At 47.0% G+C, this 19,183-nt stretch overlaps 1 protein-coding gene across 3 annotated transcripts; it reads left to right on the forward strand.

The window, feature by feature from the left end:
• The first annotated feature begins 2,265 nt into the window (after positions 1–2,265).
• GEM (GTP binding protein overexpressed in skeletal muscle) lies at positions 2,266–15,696 on the forward strand. Of its 3 annotated transcripts, none has more exons than XM_043483788.1 (5): positions 2,266–2,418; positions 3,853–4,192; positions 11,494–11,570; positions 12,359–12,563; positions 14,041–15,696. In XM_043483788.1, exons 2-5 carry the CDS (start codon positions 3,862–3,864, stop codon positions 14,316–14,318), a joined length of 891 nt encoding a protein of 296 aa, XP_043339723.1. In that variant the 5' UTR covers positions 2,266–2,418; positions 3,853–3,861; the 3' UTR covers positions 14,319–15,696. The 3 variants fall into 3 exon arrangements, with proteins under 3 accessions (XP_043339723.1, XP_043339724.1, XP_043339722.1); XM_043483789.1 differs by lacking the exon at positions 2,266–2,418 and adding an exon at positions 2,551–2,793; XM_043483787.1 differs by lacking the exon at positions 2,266–2,418 and adding an exon at positions 3,400–3,593.
• Positions 15,697–19,183: the final 3,487 nt, after the last annotated feature.

The following is a 19,183-nucleotide window of genomic DNA, read 5'->3' on the forward strand; positions in this document are numbered from 1 at the left end:
TAGGTTCTTATCAATGGGAAAAAGTAGAATTGAGAGGCTACATGATATGCTTATATACTCTGATTTACACATAGTGTTTTTGTTGGCTTCCCTGATGACTCAGTTGGTAAAGAATCTGCCTACAATGCAGGAGACCCTGGTTCGATTCCTAGGTCGGGAAGGACCTCTGGAGAAGGGATAGGCAACCCACTCCAGTATTCCTGGATTTCCCTTGTGGCTCAACTGGGAGAGAATCTACCCGCAATGCGGGAGACCTGGGTTCTATTCCTGGGTTGGGAAGATCCCCTGGAGAAGGGAAAGGCTACCCACTCCAGTATTCTGGCCTGGAGAATTATAGTCCATGGGATAGCAAGGAGTCAGACACGACTGAGCGACTTTCACTTTCAGTGTCTTTGTTAAGATCAGTTGATAGAGTCAGCTCAGCATGGAAAAGCACAGATAATTCTGAAATACAGATAATTCACAGACTACAGGTATGGAGTCAGTGGAAAACTTTCAGATGGTCTCCTCCCCTTCCTCTCTCTGTCCCTCCCTGACCCCTTACTCTTCTCTTTTCACCATGTATGTAGCCATTCTCTTCCTGGCTGAGCCCAGAAGGAAAACTTGATGGAAATGAAAGGAACCATCCAGGAAATTATGACCCTCAGGCTCTGGTTGAAGATCTGCCGGTTACTACCTGAGTGGTAGTCATCCCTCTGGGTGTCAGCCTCCTCACGTATAACATGAGGCGGTTGGGCCCAGGGCACCTGGGACCAAGAGAGCTCTGGGTTGCCATTCCTCTGCGGAATTCCACCTTTGCCAGCGTGGGGCCTGGCATGTCTCAGCAATTGGTCACTTGGATAATCCCCAGAGCACATAAGTGCTGAAGGGTAACAGAACAGACTCTGTGCACAGCAGAGTCCAGCCACTTGAATAGATGCTGGTGCCTCTGGCTGTTTTCCGGAGCCACCAGCCCATCCAGAGATGCAGCTGGCTGGAAAAGCAGATGGATGTGTTGGAAAGGCCGGTGTCACCTCCAAACACAGTGTCTGGGAAATTCCTGTGACCCCTGAAAGAGGTCACTGAATCCCTCCAGCTGGGGGCACAGTGCAAGGAGCCAGGCAAGCGGAGCCTCGAATCCTGATGCTGCCACATACATGAACTGCGTGGCCTTAAGCAAGCTCTCTGACTTTGGGGGTCATTTTCCTCCTCCGTATAATGGGAGCAGCAGTATCTTCACCTTGCAAAATTGTAGTAAAGTTTGAGATACTGTAGTAAAATTGAGATACTGCAGAGGTCTAACAGTACCTACTAAACATAGGGACTCAGAGGTACCCAGTAAATGGTAGTAGAAGTGGCTATTATTTCTATTATCCTGTGCCCATTATTCATAGGCATCATTCTGGGGACTGGAACGCAGGCTAAAGCTTCTCCCGCGGCCAGAGGCCCTGACTCCAGGCCAGAGGCCCTGGCTCCACAGCCAGGACCGGCCATGCCACGGAGCCTGGTACAGAAGATGCTGCCAATCGGGATGCTGATTAAATTCCCTGATCCAGGAGCCTCAGCGTCCTGGTCCAGGGCAGGAGGGCTAGCCACATTGAGCACAATCTGCTTGGATCCCTACTTAAGCTATTTTTTCAAGACCTTTTCTAGGTCTTGTCCGCTTGCCCCACCTTCCTCTGGCCCCTTCTCCCTGGGTCCCCGGTCAGAGAAGGGAGAAGAGAGAAGCAGTGTGGGTCTCCTCTCCTTCCCTCTTTCCCAGGGATGGCGACGGGAGCGGGCAGAGGCCGTTTTCCTTGCAGAAGGTGCGGCTAACATAAGCCCCGAACACTTCAGTGGGGCTGTAGCCCCAGCCTAAATCTCCACGGGAGCCTGGCCGATCCCTGTTTTTTGTTTTTTTTTTTTGGCGAAACTGGGTTTCCCTTGCAGGAGATGCGGCTGACACAAGCCCTGAACACTTCAATGTGGCTGTAGCCCCCTGTGTGGTTTTTTGTTTTTTGTCTTTTGGCGAAACTGGGTTTCCAATCCCAACCTGCCTCTTCTTCCATCCTTCATCCGGACAGCTCGAAAACTGTTTTGCTGGGAAGTGCGATTAAGGGGCACTTCATGTATTATCTCCCCCCTTCCAGCGTCCGCCTGGTCAAAAGAACAAAACAGAATAAAGGAGCCCGGAATTCAACTGTCGTTATTTTTTTTTAAAAGAGGAGAGAGGCGGGGGTCACATGACGGCGAGTCACCGATTTGGCGAAGGGGCTGCCCCTCGGGGCTTGCTGCAGAGCCGCCCGCCCCCCAAACCCCGGGCGGGGGCGCTGACGTCACGGCAGAGCCCGGGCCGCGCGCGTATAAACCGCGGGGCGCGGGCGCGGGCGCACCCGGCGCAGTCACCCCGCGATCGGCCGCACGCAACGCGGCGTGCGCCCGCCCTCGGCCGCCCCCCGGGTAAGGCGCGCGGCCCGCGGCGGGGAACCGGGGCCTCCGGAGAAGCGCGGGGGGCAGGACTGGGGAAGGGGTGGGCGTCCCCAGCCCGCGGAGAACTTTCCAAGTGGGGAAAAGAACCTTCGGGACCTGCTGTCCGGCGCGGTGGTCTTTCGATCGGGGGTCGGGGCGAGTGTTGCAGAGTTTAAGGATGCCGTGAGGCAGTGGCAGGTTGCTTTAGCGCAGTTCAGTTTGAGGGTCATCGCCTCCTCCAGACTGTGGTCGGAGGACAGCCGTCAGGGAGACTTCAGGCTCTGGTTATTTGAAGAGTCGGCCGACCGGAGGCGCTGCTTGTAAGATTAAAGACAAACCAACCGACCGGTCATCAGGGTCATCGCGGTGAGGGTCGCGGCTAGGGTCATCGACGTGTTGGGGTTTTGGGGAATGGGTGCGGGAAGGGGAGGGTCTCGTGCTCACAAGTGTATCTTGCTGATGAAAATGAGATTGCTTCTGCTTTATGTCTGAGAGCCCGGGAGTCCAGACCTCTGGGCAAGGGGAGGGAGTCTTGAGAAAGGCCAAGTTGTAGCCAAGTTGTTGAATGTCTTTCTGGAGGGAGTCTTGGACCTGATTGGCTTCAGGAAGGTGGAAATCCAAGTTGAAGGAAGGGAACTCTTGGAGTGGACAGAGTTTAATAAGAGTGAAGCGCTGTCTCTGCAAGTTTGACAGCTCTGAACGTGAGCAGGTCATCTCTCTGCCAGAAGGACAAGGCAGGGGGCTGGGATGGGTTAAATGTGCTATCTGTGGGCAGGCCGGCAGAAGTGAGGCATACACCTCAAGCAGAAATTATTCTCTCCCTCAAGAGCATATTCAGGCAGCTGGGGAGCATCAGGGCAACTTTACTAAACATGGAAGTTCCAATCAGCCCTGGTCCAGTCCAGCCGGGGGGGAATGATGTCATTGTCACGTGTTCCCCACTGAGGCATAAAAGCCTGCTGGGGGCTGGTGCTACTTAAGTGCCATGTTTAGACAAGAGCAGCTAACCTGGCCAGCTGGTCCCCAGCTGCATTAACTTGTTGCTTTTCAAGCCTTCTCTGGAGGCTGTTGGTGCCTTGTGACTACCTCTGTGCCCGCTCTGAGTGGGGAATCCCCAGGCTTCCTTGAGGATGGAGGAAGCCCCAGGGCCCTGGACGTTATTAACGGTAGCTTTTCCTCTGCAAATGACAGCCTGCCCGAGGAGCTGCTGTGTGTGTGTGTGTGTGTGTGTGTGTGTGTGGTGTGTGTGTGTGTGTGTGTGTGTGTTCAGCTGAAAGCCTGTTGGGTTTGGGGACTGCTTCCCCGGTGTTCCTTGTGTGAGGGTTACGTGGTGACCTCACGTACTAAAATATCACCGATGACTGCGTTCAGGCTCTCTGAACTCTTGCTTCCTGACACTACCATCTTGGCTGCTTTGCCTTCCAGGACCTGACGATGACTCTGAACCATGTCACCATGCGCCAGGGCACGGCGGGCGTGCAGCCGCAGCAGCAGCGCTGGAGCATCCCCGCCGACGGCAGGCATCTCATGGTCCAGAAGGAGCCCCAGCAGTACGGCCAGCGCAGCCGCCCCCCTGCCGCCCCCGAGGACCCCTGCCGCCGGAGCTGGTCCTCCGACTCCACGGACTCAGTCATCTCCTCCGAGTCCGGGAACACCTACTACCGGGTGGTTCTTATCGGGGAGCAGGGGGTGGGCAAGTCCACTCTGGCCAACATCTTTGCGGGTGTCCATGACAGCATGGACAGCGACTGCGAAGTGCTTGGAGGTAGGTGGCCCGGCCCCGGCGGGCTTTACGCGGTCGGCAGTGGTCCTGGAGGAAGAGTGAGTGGGTGGGTCATTCGTCTGCAGAGTTGGGAACTGTGATTATGCGTTCTTGGCTCTGCCTGGGGAGCCGAGTCCCCACGGAAGCGCTGGCATAGGCCTCTGGGACAAGAAAGTGAAAATGCTTGTAGATAGAAGCTGGGCCAGAGAGGCAATTTCTTAGATTCCAGCTCTAAGCTGGGGAGACGGTTTCCAGAGGGTGGAGCCGGAGGATCAGGATCCCACCTCTGGCTTTTACCAGTTCTGACCTGGACCTTTCAAGCATTCATTGTAGACATAGCCTTTTTCCATGGTGATACTTAAAACCAAGCCAATTAGAAAACTGTTAGGATGAATTCATTAGTTTGTTTATAGTAGTATCAGAGGCTTTTGAGGGTATAAAATTGTTTAAAATCTCTATTTTAAATAGCACAATATTTTAAAAAGATATTGAAGTGTAACAATGATGATACTTAACATTTGTAAGTATACTTATGGTTTTTCAATTTTCCATGGATAATCTCATTTAAGGTATTTATTATTTAGGCCTTGGTTTCCAAAACTGATCTGAGATGATACAGTCTCAAAAAGTCACATATTCCTCAAGTAAAGCATAGCACTGTATTCTGGGATGTAAGATGAGGCTCCTGTAGTCGATGGTTTCCATTCAGTGTCTTTCAGCCACAGGGTCTTAGACAATGCCAGGGTCCCTGTATGTCTCTGTTTGCAGTTGCGGAGATGAAGGAAGCGTGCTTGTCCCAGTGGCGTGGTCTGCCTGAATGCTCAGTTGCAACTCACCGCTGAATCACAGATTTCAGGAGTAGGAAGATGCCTTAGTGATGACATGGTTCTGCCCTCTGCTTGATGCACAGAAATCCTACTCCTTCCTGACTGCTGTCAGCCCATTTCTACTAAACATCTATTCTTCCTTTGTCTGGGAGTTCACTGCTTCACGAGGCAGCTCCGGAACCGGCTTTAAATGATGACTCATTGATAGAACATTGATTTTTCTCCTCACTCCTGACGTCTCAGGGATGATAGCTAAACCCTAGTTCAAGGGAGAAAGAGGCTCAGTATCTCTTTTTTTTGGTAAAACCCATGGGTGAGTGTCCCTATAGGAGAAAGGGAGGAGGATATCATGTAGAACCTGCATTTGCAGTGGGACAGGCACTTTATTCGGTGCCTTATATTTGTGACTTTATTTTGGTCCTCATATCATGTCTGTGCACTGAGTCTTAGGGACTTACCTGGAATCACCCTCTGGAGCATCTCGGATTAGAACCCGGGATTTTAGAATGTTAGTTTGGTGGTGTTCACCTTCCGCCATTGATAGGGAACCTGCTATGTGCCAGGCACATAGTGCTAAGTACTTCCCACAGGTATTTTAATAGTACTTATAAAAATTAAGCCCATTTTGTTCTAAAGTCCCTATTTTACAGGTGAAGAAATGGAAGCTTGTGAAGTCAAGTGACTTTCCCAGGGTGAAAAAGTTAGTCCATGGTTTGCCTAGGATTCAAAACTAGTTGTGATTGAACCTAAATTCCTGTGTTCTTTCAGTGTACTTGGCTGCCCCTGGATTTAGCATCTGAATGCTGTTACATACTATAGCACTTTGGGCAGGGTACCTCCCACATGCCTGGTTCCATGCCACGCTCTGGGGTACTCAGTGATGGATGAGGTATACCATAATACCCTCTTAGGAAGGATCTGAGGGCCAGGAGCTATAATTTAGAGCAGCATAAAAATTAATAAAGAAGTCACAGTAAAGTACTTTGGGGATTGATATGAAAAAGAGACCAACTAAGAATTTTTGTTCATTTCTTTGAGAGGGAGGAATTGAAATAATTAGTGGATAGCAGACTTTCAAAAATGTTTGTCCATTAGAGCACAGTGGTACCTATCCAGAGGGTGGTATTCCTGTGGGCATAGGGTATGAAGAAGACTGACCCATCCCTGAACTGTGGGAAGGCAGACTTCTGTATTCTGGAGGCTTCTTTGTTCAATGGGGAGAGGGGACTGTTGGTAGGGAGAATCCTTTCCTGATCTCCTCAGACAGAGAATCTTTGACAACAGGAAGCTCCTTGGGTGACTCATCCCACCTAACCTGACCTATCTGAGTGACTCATACTGTCTAGGATTATAGCTCTTACCTGTGGGAGGCTGTTGGAATTGGTAGTTGGCTTTATGTTCCCTGAGGAGAGGGTTTTCCATGGCAGTTCACTGCATTGTTCTTTTTTCAGCATTATCCATAAGATAGACACTACACAATACTCTCATCATTATTTCTCCAAATAAAGATGAATGTTGTTAAGATTATATTGCACATATGACTCTCTGTGCACATTTAATGCCATTCATTCATTCATCCATCTGTCCATTCATCCGTTACTGAACGTAAACCATGAAGCTTGATGCGACTCAGTGAGGACATACGAAGAGTCATGGGGTTTCTTCCTTAAAGATGCTGACAGTATATGCAGTAGAGAGCAGATATACACTCACTTATAAATCAAGATAGGATGTGATTAGTTTCTTCAAAGAGGTACAAGGGCAGTATTGGGGGAATTCAGAGGAGAAAATAAATGTTACTTCTGGCTGTGAAAAATCAGAAAAAGGTTCATGTAAGTGTTGGTCTCTGAGCTGGACCCTAAGGACCACTAGGATTTAGACGCCCTGAAGGAGGTGGAAAGACATTGCACGCGTGCACAGGAGATACAGCAGAGACCACTGGACTCGAAACCTCGTGTGTGGGTTTGGACCCCAGTTTTGAAACTGGGTTTCCCTCATAGCTCAGTTGGTAAAGAATCCGCCTGCAACACAGGAGACGCTGATTTGATTCCTGGGTCAGGAAGATCCACTGAAAAAGGGATAGGCTACCCACTGCAGTATTCTGGCCTGGAGAATTCCATGGACTATGCAGTCCATGGGGTCGCAAAAAGTTGAACACGACTGAGCCACTTTCACTTTCTTTTCACTTTGATACTGGGTGCTCTTGGACAAGATACTTACCCTCCTCGTGCTTCCTCATTAGTAAAATAGGGAGAGTACCTATGTCAAAGGTTATTAAGAGGATAAGGGGAGATAGCACAGTGCTGGGCACAGAGTGAGCACCAAGTGAGCATTAGCTGGAGCTGATGCTGTGTCTGCTGTTTCCTTCCCGTGGCCTTGTCTTCCGTGCTGACTCTCCCACTGCTTGAAGTCCCTCATCCACCCTGGTCCCTCTTACCTGGGGCCCTGTGAGGCGGGCGGAGGAGACGGGAGCCGCTGGAGGAGAGGCCGCTGCTCCTCAGCAGGCGCTCCTTTCCAAGTGGGACCCTCTGGACTCTGAAAGCTGAAAGCAGTTGAGAGTTCTGGGGGGAGAGGGATGCTGGAGCCTCAGAACTTTCCAGGGGCTGCCAGGACCGGTTCCCGCAGGTGAGAGAACTCCTGTTCAGGCTCACACACAGTGCTGGAGCCAGTCTTGAGGAGGGTGATCCTCCGAGCAAAGAGGGGAGGGGGTCAAATGCAGTACAGACAAATCAAGAGGCAGCAGTTCAGGGACAATGGCGACCGACCACAGTCACTCAGTGTTAGAAACTCTCCCCCACCCCTCAGGAGGGTCTCTCCTGCTCTACAGGGGGCGAGCCCCCCCCCCCCCAGCTTTCATGGGGCAGCACCAGAAAAAGGAGGCCTTCTCCACACCAGGGTTCTGAGAAGCCTTCCAAGCAAGAGGCCTCAACCCTTTCTCCACACACCTTAATCCAGTGCAGATTTCAAAGGACTCTTCTAGAATTTCATATTCTTTTATGTCAGCTCTTCTCACCTGATTAGCACTTAAAAAGGCTGAAAGGTAAGTGCCTAAGAGAGGAAGAGAAATGCAAGCTTTGGTTTCAAGCAGGTCCTCTCCTGGTAGCAGAAGGCTATCAAGCGGGACGCTCTGTGTGTTTGAGGAATCCTTGGGGCACGTAGCCAGAGGTGATACATAACCCAGGTGCAGGGCACATGCACACAGCAGGGCTGAAATGTATTGCTTTAGGCTCTTGGGTTTCCAACACAGTGACTTTCAGGCAGAGGTAAGTCAAAACGATCCTGTCAGGAACCTTCTGGAACAGCAAAGCAGTTTGGCCTTAATTTGCAACTGGACTCTTCAGTCCACTTTTTCCTCTTTACTTCTGATAATTCTTAAACCAAGAGAAAGTTTGAGTTTGTTTTTTCCCGTAGCTACTGGAGTGCAGTATGTTTCTGTCCGAACTACTAGAGATTCAAGCAGATCCCTTGTGCCTACTTTTGGGTAGTGAGTGATGAGCAGAGAAAGTGTTTTTTTTTTTTTCCTTTTTTCTTTTGAGTTTTCTGAGTGCAAGGAAAGCTTTCAGAGAAAAGGTAAGCACTCCAAGGTGGTCATGGGCAGTCAGGCATGCCCCTACCACTACCCTCTGTACCATCTGTGTGGCCCAAACTGATGATTTGCACTTGGTTGTATAAATTTGCCTGTTGAAGTCATGAGACCCTACTCTCCACTAAGCCAAGTTATGCTATTCCCTGCGATCCATTCCTGATGCATACTGAGGGTGGCAAACACGGTGGGAATAATAGACTTAAAAATCCCCGGTGGGAAACAGTTACCGTTGTTTAGAAGAGTGACTCCAAAAAGTTAGGGACACTGACAGAAAGACGAAGTCATTCCTGGTTAGTTTTTATTCTCCTTTGTCCGTGTTTCCTTCCTTTCCCTCTCCTGATTCTAATCCCTGGATGAAGAAACATTAGACCAGGAGCACGGCTTTTCTGTTTTAAATTGGAGCGCAGTTGCTGGACAGTGTTGTTAGTTTCTGTTGTAGAACAGTGTGAATCAGCTATAAGCACTCCTGTATCTCCTTCTTCTTGAGCCTCTGCCCCCCGCATCCGCCCCTGTAGATCATCACAGAGCGCTGGGCTGGGCCCCCTGTGCTATATGCAGCGGCTTCCCACTAGCTATTTTACACACACCAGTGCTCAATTTGTCCCACGTTCTTCTTCCCCCACTGCATCCACAAGTCCGTTGTCTACAGCTCTGTCTCTAGTCCTGCCCTGCAAATAGGTTCATGGGTACCATGTTTCTAGATTCCGTATGTATGTATTGATGTACAGTGTTTGTTTTTCTCTCTCTGACTTACTTTATTCTGTGTGACAGACTGTAGGTTCATCCACATCACTACAAATGACCCGATTTCATTCCTTTCTATGGCTGAGTCATATTCCATTGTCTATATGTACCACATCTTTGTGCATTCTTCTGTTGATGGACATCTAGGCTGCTTCCGTGTCCTGGCTGTTGTAAATAGTACTTTTACAATTTGCACATGAACACTGGGATGATGTGTCTTTTTCAATTATGTAAACCAGGAGCACTGCCTCTTCTGAGTCCCTCACTGTCATAAAGCAGGAGATGTCCTGGTTCCTACAATGCAGGGCTCTTCGGCTAGGATTACTGGTGATAGGAAACAGCAAGTATGCAGGGACCAGCTTCCACAACCTGAAGAATGATGATAACAGCCAACATTTACTGTGTTTCTACTTTCTGCCCAGGCTTGATAAATGTAATTGTCAGATAGCCCTGGGGATATGGATACTGTAATCAATTCCATTTCACAGATGAAGAGACTGAGGCTCAGAGAAATTAAGAAAGCAGTACAGAGCCAAATAGTTAATAAGGGCCGGCACCCAAATTTGGGTTCAGGTTTGCTTGTGCTTGCATCTGCAATGCTATATTTATCATCCATTCATTCATTTGATAAGGACCCAGGAAGTGTCCTGGGTGCTGGGGGAGAGGGCAGTGAAGAGCACAGAGGTAAATCTCTGCCTTAACATTCTGTAAGGTGAGAAGGACAGAAAATAATAAAATGAGTACATTAAATGCATTCATGTTAGCTGGCAGTCCGCAGAGTGAAGAAAAATAAAACAGGGAAGGGAGTAAGGAATATTGAGAGGAGAAGGATGATGGAATTTTAAGAAGATGGTCAGGAAACACATCCCTCAGAAGGAGTAAAGGAATAAGCCTTAGAATATTGGAGAGAAGTGTTGTTGTTCAGTCGCCCAGCCGTGTCCAACTCTTTGTGACCCCATGGGCTGTAGCCAGACCTCCCTGTCCCTCCCCGTTTCCCAAAGTTTGCCCAAGTTCCTGTCTGTTGCATCGGTGATGCCATCTTACCCTTTGATGCCCTCTTCTCCTTCTGATAGAACTCTGTGTGTGTGTGTGTGTGTGTTAGTCACTCAGTTGTGTCTGACTCTTCGTGACCCCATGGGCTGTAGCCCACCAGGCTCCTTTCTCCATGGGATTCATCAGGCAAGAATAATGGAGTGGGTTGCCATTTCCTTCTCTGATAGAACTAGTTCCTAGCAAAAAGAACAGCCAACGAAAAATGACCAAAAAAATGATGACAAATCATTATGAAGATCATAATTTTCTAATGATAAAATTCAAAACAGGAAACCGCATTGAGCAAATAGAGGGGGTACGGGCTCAGTTGTATGGAACTGATGGGAATTTCTCTTGCAAAAATCCCACTGAACTCAGTTAATCCCCTCCCCCCTACACACACACTGATTTTTCTGGCCCAGAGCTGCTCTGCCCTTTGGACTGCACTCACCCTTCACCTACACTCAATCTGGGCTCAAGTGCCAGGAGGGAAGTTTCCATCACTAAGTGGAGCTGGAGGCTGCGCCTCTGTTCTACTTAAGATGGAAAAGCAAGCCCGTTTATTCCAGGGACCTGTATTTTTTAAATGCAGAAAATGTCATCAAAACAAGGGTAGTCTCAAGATTTTTTCCTTGCGTATCTCAAAAGAGCTCTGTGAGCTGAAAGCTCCTGAAATTGCCAGTGAATATTCAGTCATCACCCCTGTGAGGGTTGTGAGCTAGGTTTGCAGTTCCCCTGGGCAGTCAGTGTTAATCAGGCAGCATCCGTGGAATCGGAGTCAAAAGTACTGAAGTGAGTTTATTCTCCTAAAGGGTTTTCCTGCATAAAACGTATAGGAATGATGAAAATGAGTGGTTGCCTTTCAAGTGTTTACTGACACATATTCGGAAGATGCAGGAGATCTGTTTAGTAAATACTGGAGGCATATGTGTGGAATGTTGGTAAAGGTGATTAAAAAAGAGTTTGTGAATATTTACACAGTTTACTCTGTATACTTGCATAATTAATTGCATGTTTAGTAAGTTTATTTTCTGGCGTAATTTGCTGCATCACCCTCTTAGAGAAAAGTGTTGCCTATTTGTCTGACTCCAACATCACTGTTCTTTCTTTTCCAGAAGATACCTATGAGCGAACACTGATGGTTGATGGGGAAATTGCAACAATTATCCTCCTGGACATGTGGGAAAATAAGGTATGCAGGGCCTGTGACTCTCTGTAAACTCTGGGGCCTGCCTTCCAACAGGCTGTTTGGTGAAAGGGTGACATTGTCCTTCTTGATGTTCCAGATAAGGTGGACTCATTTTCTTGATTAAAAAGCATTTACTTCAGAAGACTGAAACTGTTGTAAGGAACAAGTTGTTCATAAATGAGCTTTGAATAACAAGCAAGTGGCAGTGATCTGCCCTTAGGTCTATTCAGAAATACAAAGTGTATTTGTTTTAGGGAAAGTCCCAGTAAATATGGGTGATAATTTTAAACTACATAAAACCATATTATATGAAGTTGACATTCTCAATAGTTTTCACATTTTGCTTTCTTTTTGTGAAAGGTTTGGGGTTTCTGAGCTTGTATGCTAGACCTTCTGTTTATTGAGAACCCTCCTATGCTAATGAAAGGATTCTTAATTTCATCACTTAGGAGAGGCAAAAAGAATTTTATGGAAGCCAGGAAAGGCTCCTTTTCGGTAGTTGAAATACAATTGGAAATATTGTTTGGCAGACCTGTCGTATAATTTATCAACTCCCCAAGCTGTAGGAGGAATCGGAAAGTCAAAGTTTTTGGCATCCATCCTGTCTGAGCTAGCAGTCTTTACAGTCACAGACATCATGGAGGACTGATGCCTTTGGGGGGAGTCGGAATGAATTTCCTTCCTTTCCTGTATCAGCAGAGGGACTCTGGGATACACACATTCTCTCTTTTAAATGGACACCTCATTTACCAGGCAGATCTGAGCTCATGGAAGATCTTCTCCTTTATCAGGGGGAGAGTGAGTGGCTGCAGGACCACTGCATGCAGGTGGGGGATGCCTACCTGATCGTCTACTCCATCACGGACCGAGCCAGCTTCGAGAAGGCGTCTGAGCTGCGGATTCAGCTCCGCAGGGCCCGGCAGACCGAGGACATCCCGATAATCCTGGTTGGCAACAAAAGTGACCTGGTGCGGTGCCGGGAAGTGTCTGTATCAGGTAAGAGGAGTGGTGCCAATACTGCAGAAACGTCTCTGAGTCCCTTGCATTTTCCTTCCGACGGTTGCTCTTTCCTGAAGCTGAAACTGGGGACTTATTAAAATGCCACGTTTTCATGCATCCTCTCTAAGAGGTCCATGTTCCCAGCAGATCATCTGTTTTACCTGCGGGATTCCAGTCTCTCCATCCCCAAGGCTTTCTCTGGGATTCCTTTAGGGAAGAGGTCTGACTCAGGGGAAACTGGCCGTCCCCAGCCTTTTTGCCTCATCCCTTCTATTCTCCAGGGAGATCTCAAGCTTTCTGGGAAGTGAAAGTAACTTTAGACAGGAAGGATGGGCACTTTGATTAAGGGGCTTTGTGACAAAGAGTCTCACTGAGATTGAGAATTCTACTCTGGCTGCCTCTGGTTCCTGTTGACCCTATGAACACCCTCCCAGCCCTCTTTGTTTCCTGAATTCCAGTCAAGGCATCAGTCTGCTGGTGTCACGTACCCTTTCTCATAATTCAGGGATACTTCCTATTTGTTGAGCTGGCACCCAAGTGCCTTTGGGGCCCTTAAAATTTTATTGGCCTAATACAGATTTGTACAATGGTCAGAAAAATAAAATGTTGCATTGCCAGCCTCCACCCAGGAGTAAAGAACCCTGTGAAAGACTGAATAGACCCAACCAGCTTGGGACTGTTTTACTCTTGGGAAATGGCTGTCTATAGTAGTCATTTTCCCTCAAACCAAAACATGGACACCTGGTCATTGAACACAGTAGAACATTCAAAATTGAGCCTGTTACAGAAAAACTTGTTTGTAGAGTTGCTGTAATTGTACTGTACATGTGTGAAATCTTCAAAATTTTTTCAAAATATCTCACCAAAACGTAAAAAAATTTTTTTTAAAAGAGGAAATCAACTAGTAGGATTCTTAATTTTCAATTCAGGTAACTGAGTCAGGAGAAAGAGTAAAGAGCATGAACTTGAGTGTGAAGCAGACCTGGATTCACAGCTGCTACTTACAGGCCGTGTGAACGCCCTCAAGTTTGTAAACGATTGCCTTCTCTCCCTTCCAGTCTCATCAGCTATGTGAAAGAGATAGTGTATTTTTAAAGATTGTTGTGAACATTAAAAAAATATTTGTCAAGTATTTAACCCATTTCCTGAGGGGAGTCAATTAAGATGATGGCTGGGACTATTATAATTAATACTATGACACTGGTGAAATTGGACCTTCACACTGTGAATTTGGTGGGCTCAATCTGAAGCCCGTCTTTGCTGCCTCCAGGAATCTTCCTGTGAGGCTCTTTGCTCCTGTTTAAGGGAGGCCGTGTGTCCCCGTGGCCGCCGGTATCCATTATGTGGATCACTGACTTCCAGCTCCCAGGGGGGACCATTTAAAGTTAGGCCGCATCCACCTTGGCTGTGTGCATGGAGGGTCAAATCTGCAGCTCCCCTGACTCTCCTCTCCCCCTCTTGCTTTCCCCACCAGAAGGGAGAGCGTGTGCCGTGGTGTTCGACTGCAAGTTCATCGAGACCTCCGCGGCCGTCCAGCACAACGTCAAGGAGCTGTTTGAGGGCATCGTGCGGCAGGTCCGCCTCCGGCGGGACAGCAAGGAGAAGAATGAGCGGCGGCTAGCCTACCAGAAGCGGCGGGAGAGCATCCCCAGGAAAGCCAGGCGCTTCTGGGGCAAGATTGTGGCCAAAAACAACAAGAACATGGCCTTCAAGCTCAAGTCCAAATCCTGCCACGACCTCTCGGTGCTCTAGGCACCCAGAGTCACCAGCCTTCCCCCGAAGGACATCACCGAAGCCTGCTGGGACCCATAATCTATATTAGATTGGATTCTTAAGTGCCGTTAGATGTGGCTTCCCCTATTGTAGCTGGGAACTAATGTGCTAGCCTGCTGGGCAACCTTACACATGGGAAATGAAAGAGCTTCCTGAGGAGTCAGTATTTATTTACAGGAAAACCCTGACCTTTGCTGTTTGAACACCCGAGACTCATTAGAGGACGTGGTCGGGGTTCACATGTGTTTCTTCTCCCCTTTGGCCGATAGAGAATCGAAGCCTACCGAAGGATGCCTGGACAAGAACTTTTCCTTGTTAAAATTTTGCCTGGTGTTCTGATATGTGAATCTGAGGCCAATCAATCGGTCATAGGCAAATATAGGAAAGCTGTCAAAGGAGTGTTGCCAAAGGAAGGTGAACTTCTGTCTTTGTAGCTTATATTTGTAGAGCTAGGACTGCATAACTGGGTTCATCATGGTCATCCCTGTCATTGTTCCGTGACGCTGTGAGAGGTGATGGGACTTGCTGGAAACTAAAGCTTAGCAAACCATTTTTGTTCAATGTCCATAATTGGTGATCCAGAAATCTGTAGAATTGGGAATTGATACATGTACCACTAATGGGTTCAAAAATTATGTATTTACTATTGTGTCTTATATTTTTTTATTTAGGGGAAAATTATATTAATCAGATTCTATTTAGCCAAACCACATTTTCTGTTGCATTGTTTTTAAAATCATGGGGGGGGCCATCATAAAAATATTTTTAACATCTAAACTACTGAGAACCTAGAGTGTAAAATGCCATATTTTTAAATATAATCAAAGCTCTGAATTTTTGTAAAACACAAAATATAAATACTTCCAGCATTTTGGGTTGACCCTTGTATGCCACAGCTCTGCTCTATTTATTATTATTTTGCAAAATAACAACCATTGTAACATTTGATAAAGCGTATTTATGAACCTATTTCTTATTAAGAAAAACACCCATTTTATTACCATTTTCTATATTTTTCAGAATATTCAAGTTTTTACCTATATGTCTTATAATAAAATAAATAAAATCTTTGGAAAAAAAAAGGCATTCTTAAATATTTTTCCTCTCCAGGCAAGATGATTGTGATCATCTTGATATAGCTTCCAGAGCAAGCAAATTATAAAGAAACCTACCTATCATTTTATTTATTCTTTTCATTGGCAGTAGCCCAGTCATTATCTGTTTTAAAGAGTATTCCTGACATCTCTCCTTTGGGACGTGATTCACAATAATACAAAATGATTTTCAGCTGATACAGTTAGGAAGTATTTGGAGTCACATAAATGCTAAGTTACAATAAAAGTGAGATTGATCTTTACTTTGGTCTGGCAAATTCCTAACTCAACAGATGGGCCTCACTTTGCTCCCCAAAGGCTCATGGTCCTAAGCTTGAGTAAGGCATTAGAGGAAATTATAAAGGATTAGGGAGGGAATAAAGGAAGCTGGTGATTTTCAGCCTGAGATCTCGCCAGGCGAGGCTTTAACCAAATTCTCCTCGCTGACGTTGTTACAGCTGGACATTAATACATGGCTGCTTTCCAGTGGTGCTGTGTAGCTAGCCCTTCTGCGGCAGGAGTGGGACGCCCTGCCGTTCCCTGTTCACACCCCGGGCCCCCACGTGCACCCTCTTTCACGCTCAACTTCCTCTCTTTCTGAGTTTGTGGTCAGGCACACTCACAGTGACAATCATGGGACCTTGTATATTGCCCCAAGGGACACAGTTTTACAAGGGATTTCTTTTCTGATCTATTGCCCTTTCTCCTCCCTTTTCCAAGTTGGGAGCAAAGGTTCCCATCTCAGAACATTGCATCTTTGAATTGTGTAAGGAAACAGTACAGGGAAGAGATAAGAGTAGAGATTCAGGTTACACAGGCCTGGGGGGAGTCCCGGCTGTGCCATTTAACATGTGTGTCGGGAGCAGAGATGAAAGCTTCTTAACTATCAGTTTCTCATCTGCAAAACGGGGTTGCTAAAAATACCAGGCTAATAAGGTTGTGAGATGGATGTCACTCAGTTGGCCACACTGTAAGGAGCTCGAGAGATGGCAGTTTTCATTAATTTCATTGATTTCAAGATTTCACACATCTTCCATTTTGCATAAGTTAGTTTTTAAAATTAATTATTTTAATTGGAGGCTAATTACTTTACAATATTGTTTTATGTGTCAGTCTCCCCCAAATGGAATGGAAACTCCTTAAAGTCAAGAACCACTTCAATCTTTTCCTTTTCACCTCTCTGCTCTCTGTGGTACAGAGCTTTACATACGTTGAAGGTTTTAATAGCATTTCTTCTTGAATAGTTCTCCCAGTGGCTCCATGAAGTTGACAGGCCATTTGACAGCAAACAAGGCCAGGGGATAAGTGATTTTCTCAGTTTGTTCAGCTATGAAGTGTCTGGGTTATGACTGGTGTCCAGCTGTGACGTATTTGCATCTTCTAGAATCTAAAACCGTTTCCTATACACACAGCTCCTTTCATCTTCATCAGCCAGCCCTTCTCCCCGCCCCACACACTGCACACAGCACACCTAACATGCCACACCTCCCCTCCACATGCCCTACACGTAACACAAACCACATACATGCACCCTTCCACGTAGCATACACACATAACATACACATACAGCAAACACAGTACACATATTCCACACTACACACACCACATATGTATCTGACACGCACACCACATGTATTTTTTATACTCTTTTCTCCAATTCAACCTGCCTCCTCACTTATTCCAGATCTTCTTAGATAAATAGCCAACAGCTCCCAAGCATCTAAGCTTCAGGGCCCGTTGAGGATCGTCGCCCCAGGGCTCCCCCAGCTTGAGCCAGGCACACAGTGCAGGTTGCAGTCCAGTCCGAGAGGTGATTTGGCTCATCAAACAGATCTGGGTTTCAAACTGGCTTCATCACTGTGCTGTGTGACCAGTAGGAACTTGCTCATCCTCTTCAGCCTCCGTTTTCCCATCTGTGCTGTAGGGATAACACCTACTTCACGAGGTTGTGATGAGAACAGCGAGAGACGGGCAAGGTTTTCACCCCAAGGTCACTCCCACCGCTGCTGCTCCTACACAGCATCTTGCCTTTACTCACCCTCACCTCCTCCAGACACTGCTGGGCATCCAGGCACCATCAGATGCCAAGGATACAGTGATGGCTAAGACATTGTCCTGGGCCTCCGAGTCCTTGAGAGAGGGAAATACGACTGTCCCGAAAAGTCAAAGAAGGTGGCATTAGGGATAGGAAGAAAATGAAACTGTGGGAGGATTATACATGGAAGGTGCTGGATTTGCTGCCATTAGATAAAGTTTAAAAAATATTAAAATGATTGGATTCGAGGTGGAAAAATAAATTGGGCTATTTAAAAAAATTCCATTTTGGGAAGTAGGAGCATTGGAGAAAAGTTGGATTTTAAGCAACCTGCCTGTTTGCTCAATACATGAACTACTCAATAAATGGAATGAGGTGGATGATTATGAATTCACTTGGCAAAATCCATGGAGTGTCTACTTGTGCAAGGTGCTGTGGAGGATACACAATGGGAGACGGTGGTCTCGCCTTTGAGAAGCTTATGATATAGTTACGGCATATTTGTGGGAGGTGGGAATGGTGTGAATGAGGACAGCTACACAAAAACCTAGAATATGACATAGAAGATAAGAAGGGGCTGCAGACATGTGAAGTAATGCAGTGGGAGCTTGGCTGGTGCGATCATGGAATGCCTCTTGGAGGAAGTGGCATTGAGCTTAATCTTGAAGACTACTCAAGATTTCCACAGGCAGGCTAGTTAAAAGAAAGAAAAAGGGAGAGGTTGGCCTATGTAAAGAAAATAGCACGAGTAAGAGCAGAGAGGCAGGAAAGAGAAAAACCTGTTTAGAAAAAATAAGAGAAGTCCAGTTTGACCAGGAGATTTCTGGAAGGTGGTTAAGTGAAGTGGTTAAATATATGAGTCTTGGAGTCAGAAAAATGTAGTTTCACATTATGACTTGTTAGCTATAGTGGGTTGTATTCACCCCAAATCCACATCCACCTCAAAATGTGACCTCATTTGGAAAGAATTTTTTTTTTAGGTGTACTTAGTTAAGGATCTTGAAATGAAATCATTCTGGATTTACCGTGGGCTCTAAATCCAATGAGTGCTGCCTTCATAAGAGAAAAGAGAGGGAGAGAGATTTGACACTTAGGGAAGGAGGCCACGTGAAGACAAAAGCCGAGATTGGCATGATGGTGTGGCCGGCGAGGAATGCTGAGGAACATCTGGGACCAGTAGTTGCAGACGGAAGGAAAGATTCACCCTAAAGCCTTTTGCGGGAGAATGGCTCTGCCAACATCATCATTTTAGAGCGTTAGCCTCCAGAACTGCAGTAGAATACACTTGCGTTGTTTTAAGCCAACAAGTTTCTGGTAACTGTCAGCAACCCTAGGAAATGAAATGCACTGGGTTATTTAGGGCAGTAGCCTCTATAAGCCTCCATTTCTTCATCGGAGAAACAAAGGTAATGCCCATCTCAAAGGATTATCATGAGGATTAAATGGAAAACGCTTAATTTATTGTCTGTCCAAGAGGTAGAAAGTGACTAAACAGGAAGGTAAGAGCGGGGTCGTGATAGGATATGTCAATTTCCAGTCTGGGAAGTTTGAACTGGGTTCAGAAGGCAAGGCAGGGGCTTGAAGATCGCCAAACAGGGTGTGAGAGGTCAAGCTGCGCTGCTCCAGGACGTGCCCCGGGGGGGCTGACCCCCCCGCCCCCCCCGCCCCCCCCGCCCCCCACCCCCCACCCCCCGCGGCAGGAACCAGGAAGTACA

Source organism: Cervus canadensis, chromosome 12 (assembly GCF_019320065.1).
Source record: "Cervus canadensis isolate Bull #8, Minnesota chromosome 12, ASM1932006v1, whole genome shotgun sequence".
Lineage (NCBI taxonomy): Eukaryota > Metazoa > Chordata > Mammalia > Artiodactyla > Cervidae > Cervus > Cervus canadensis.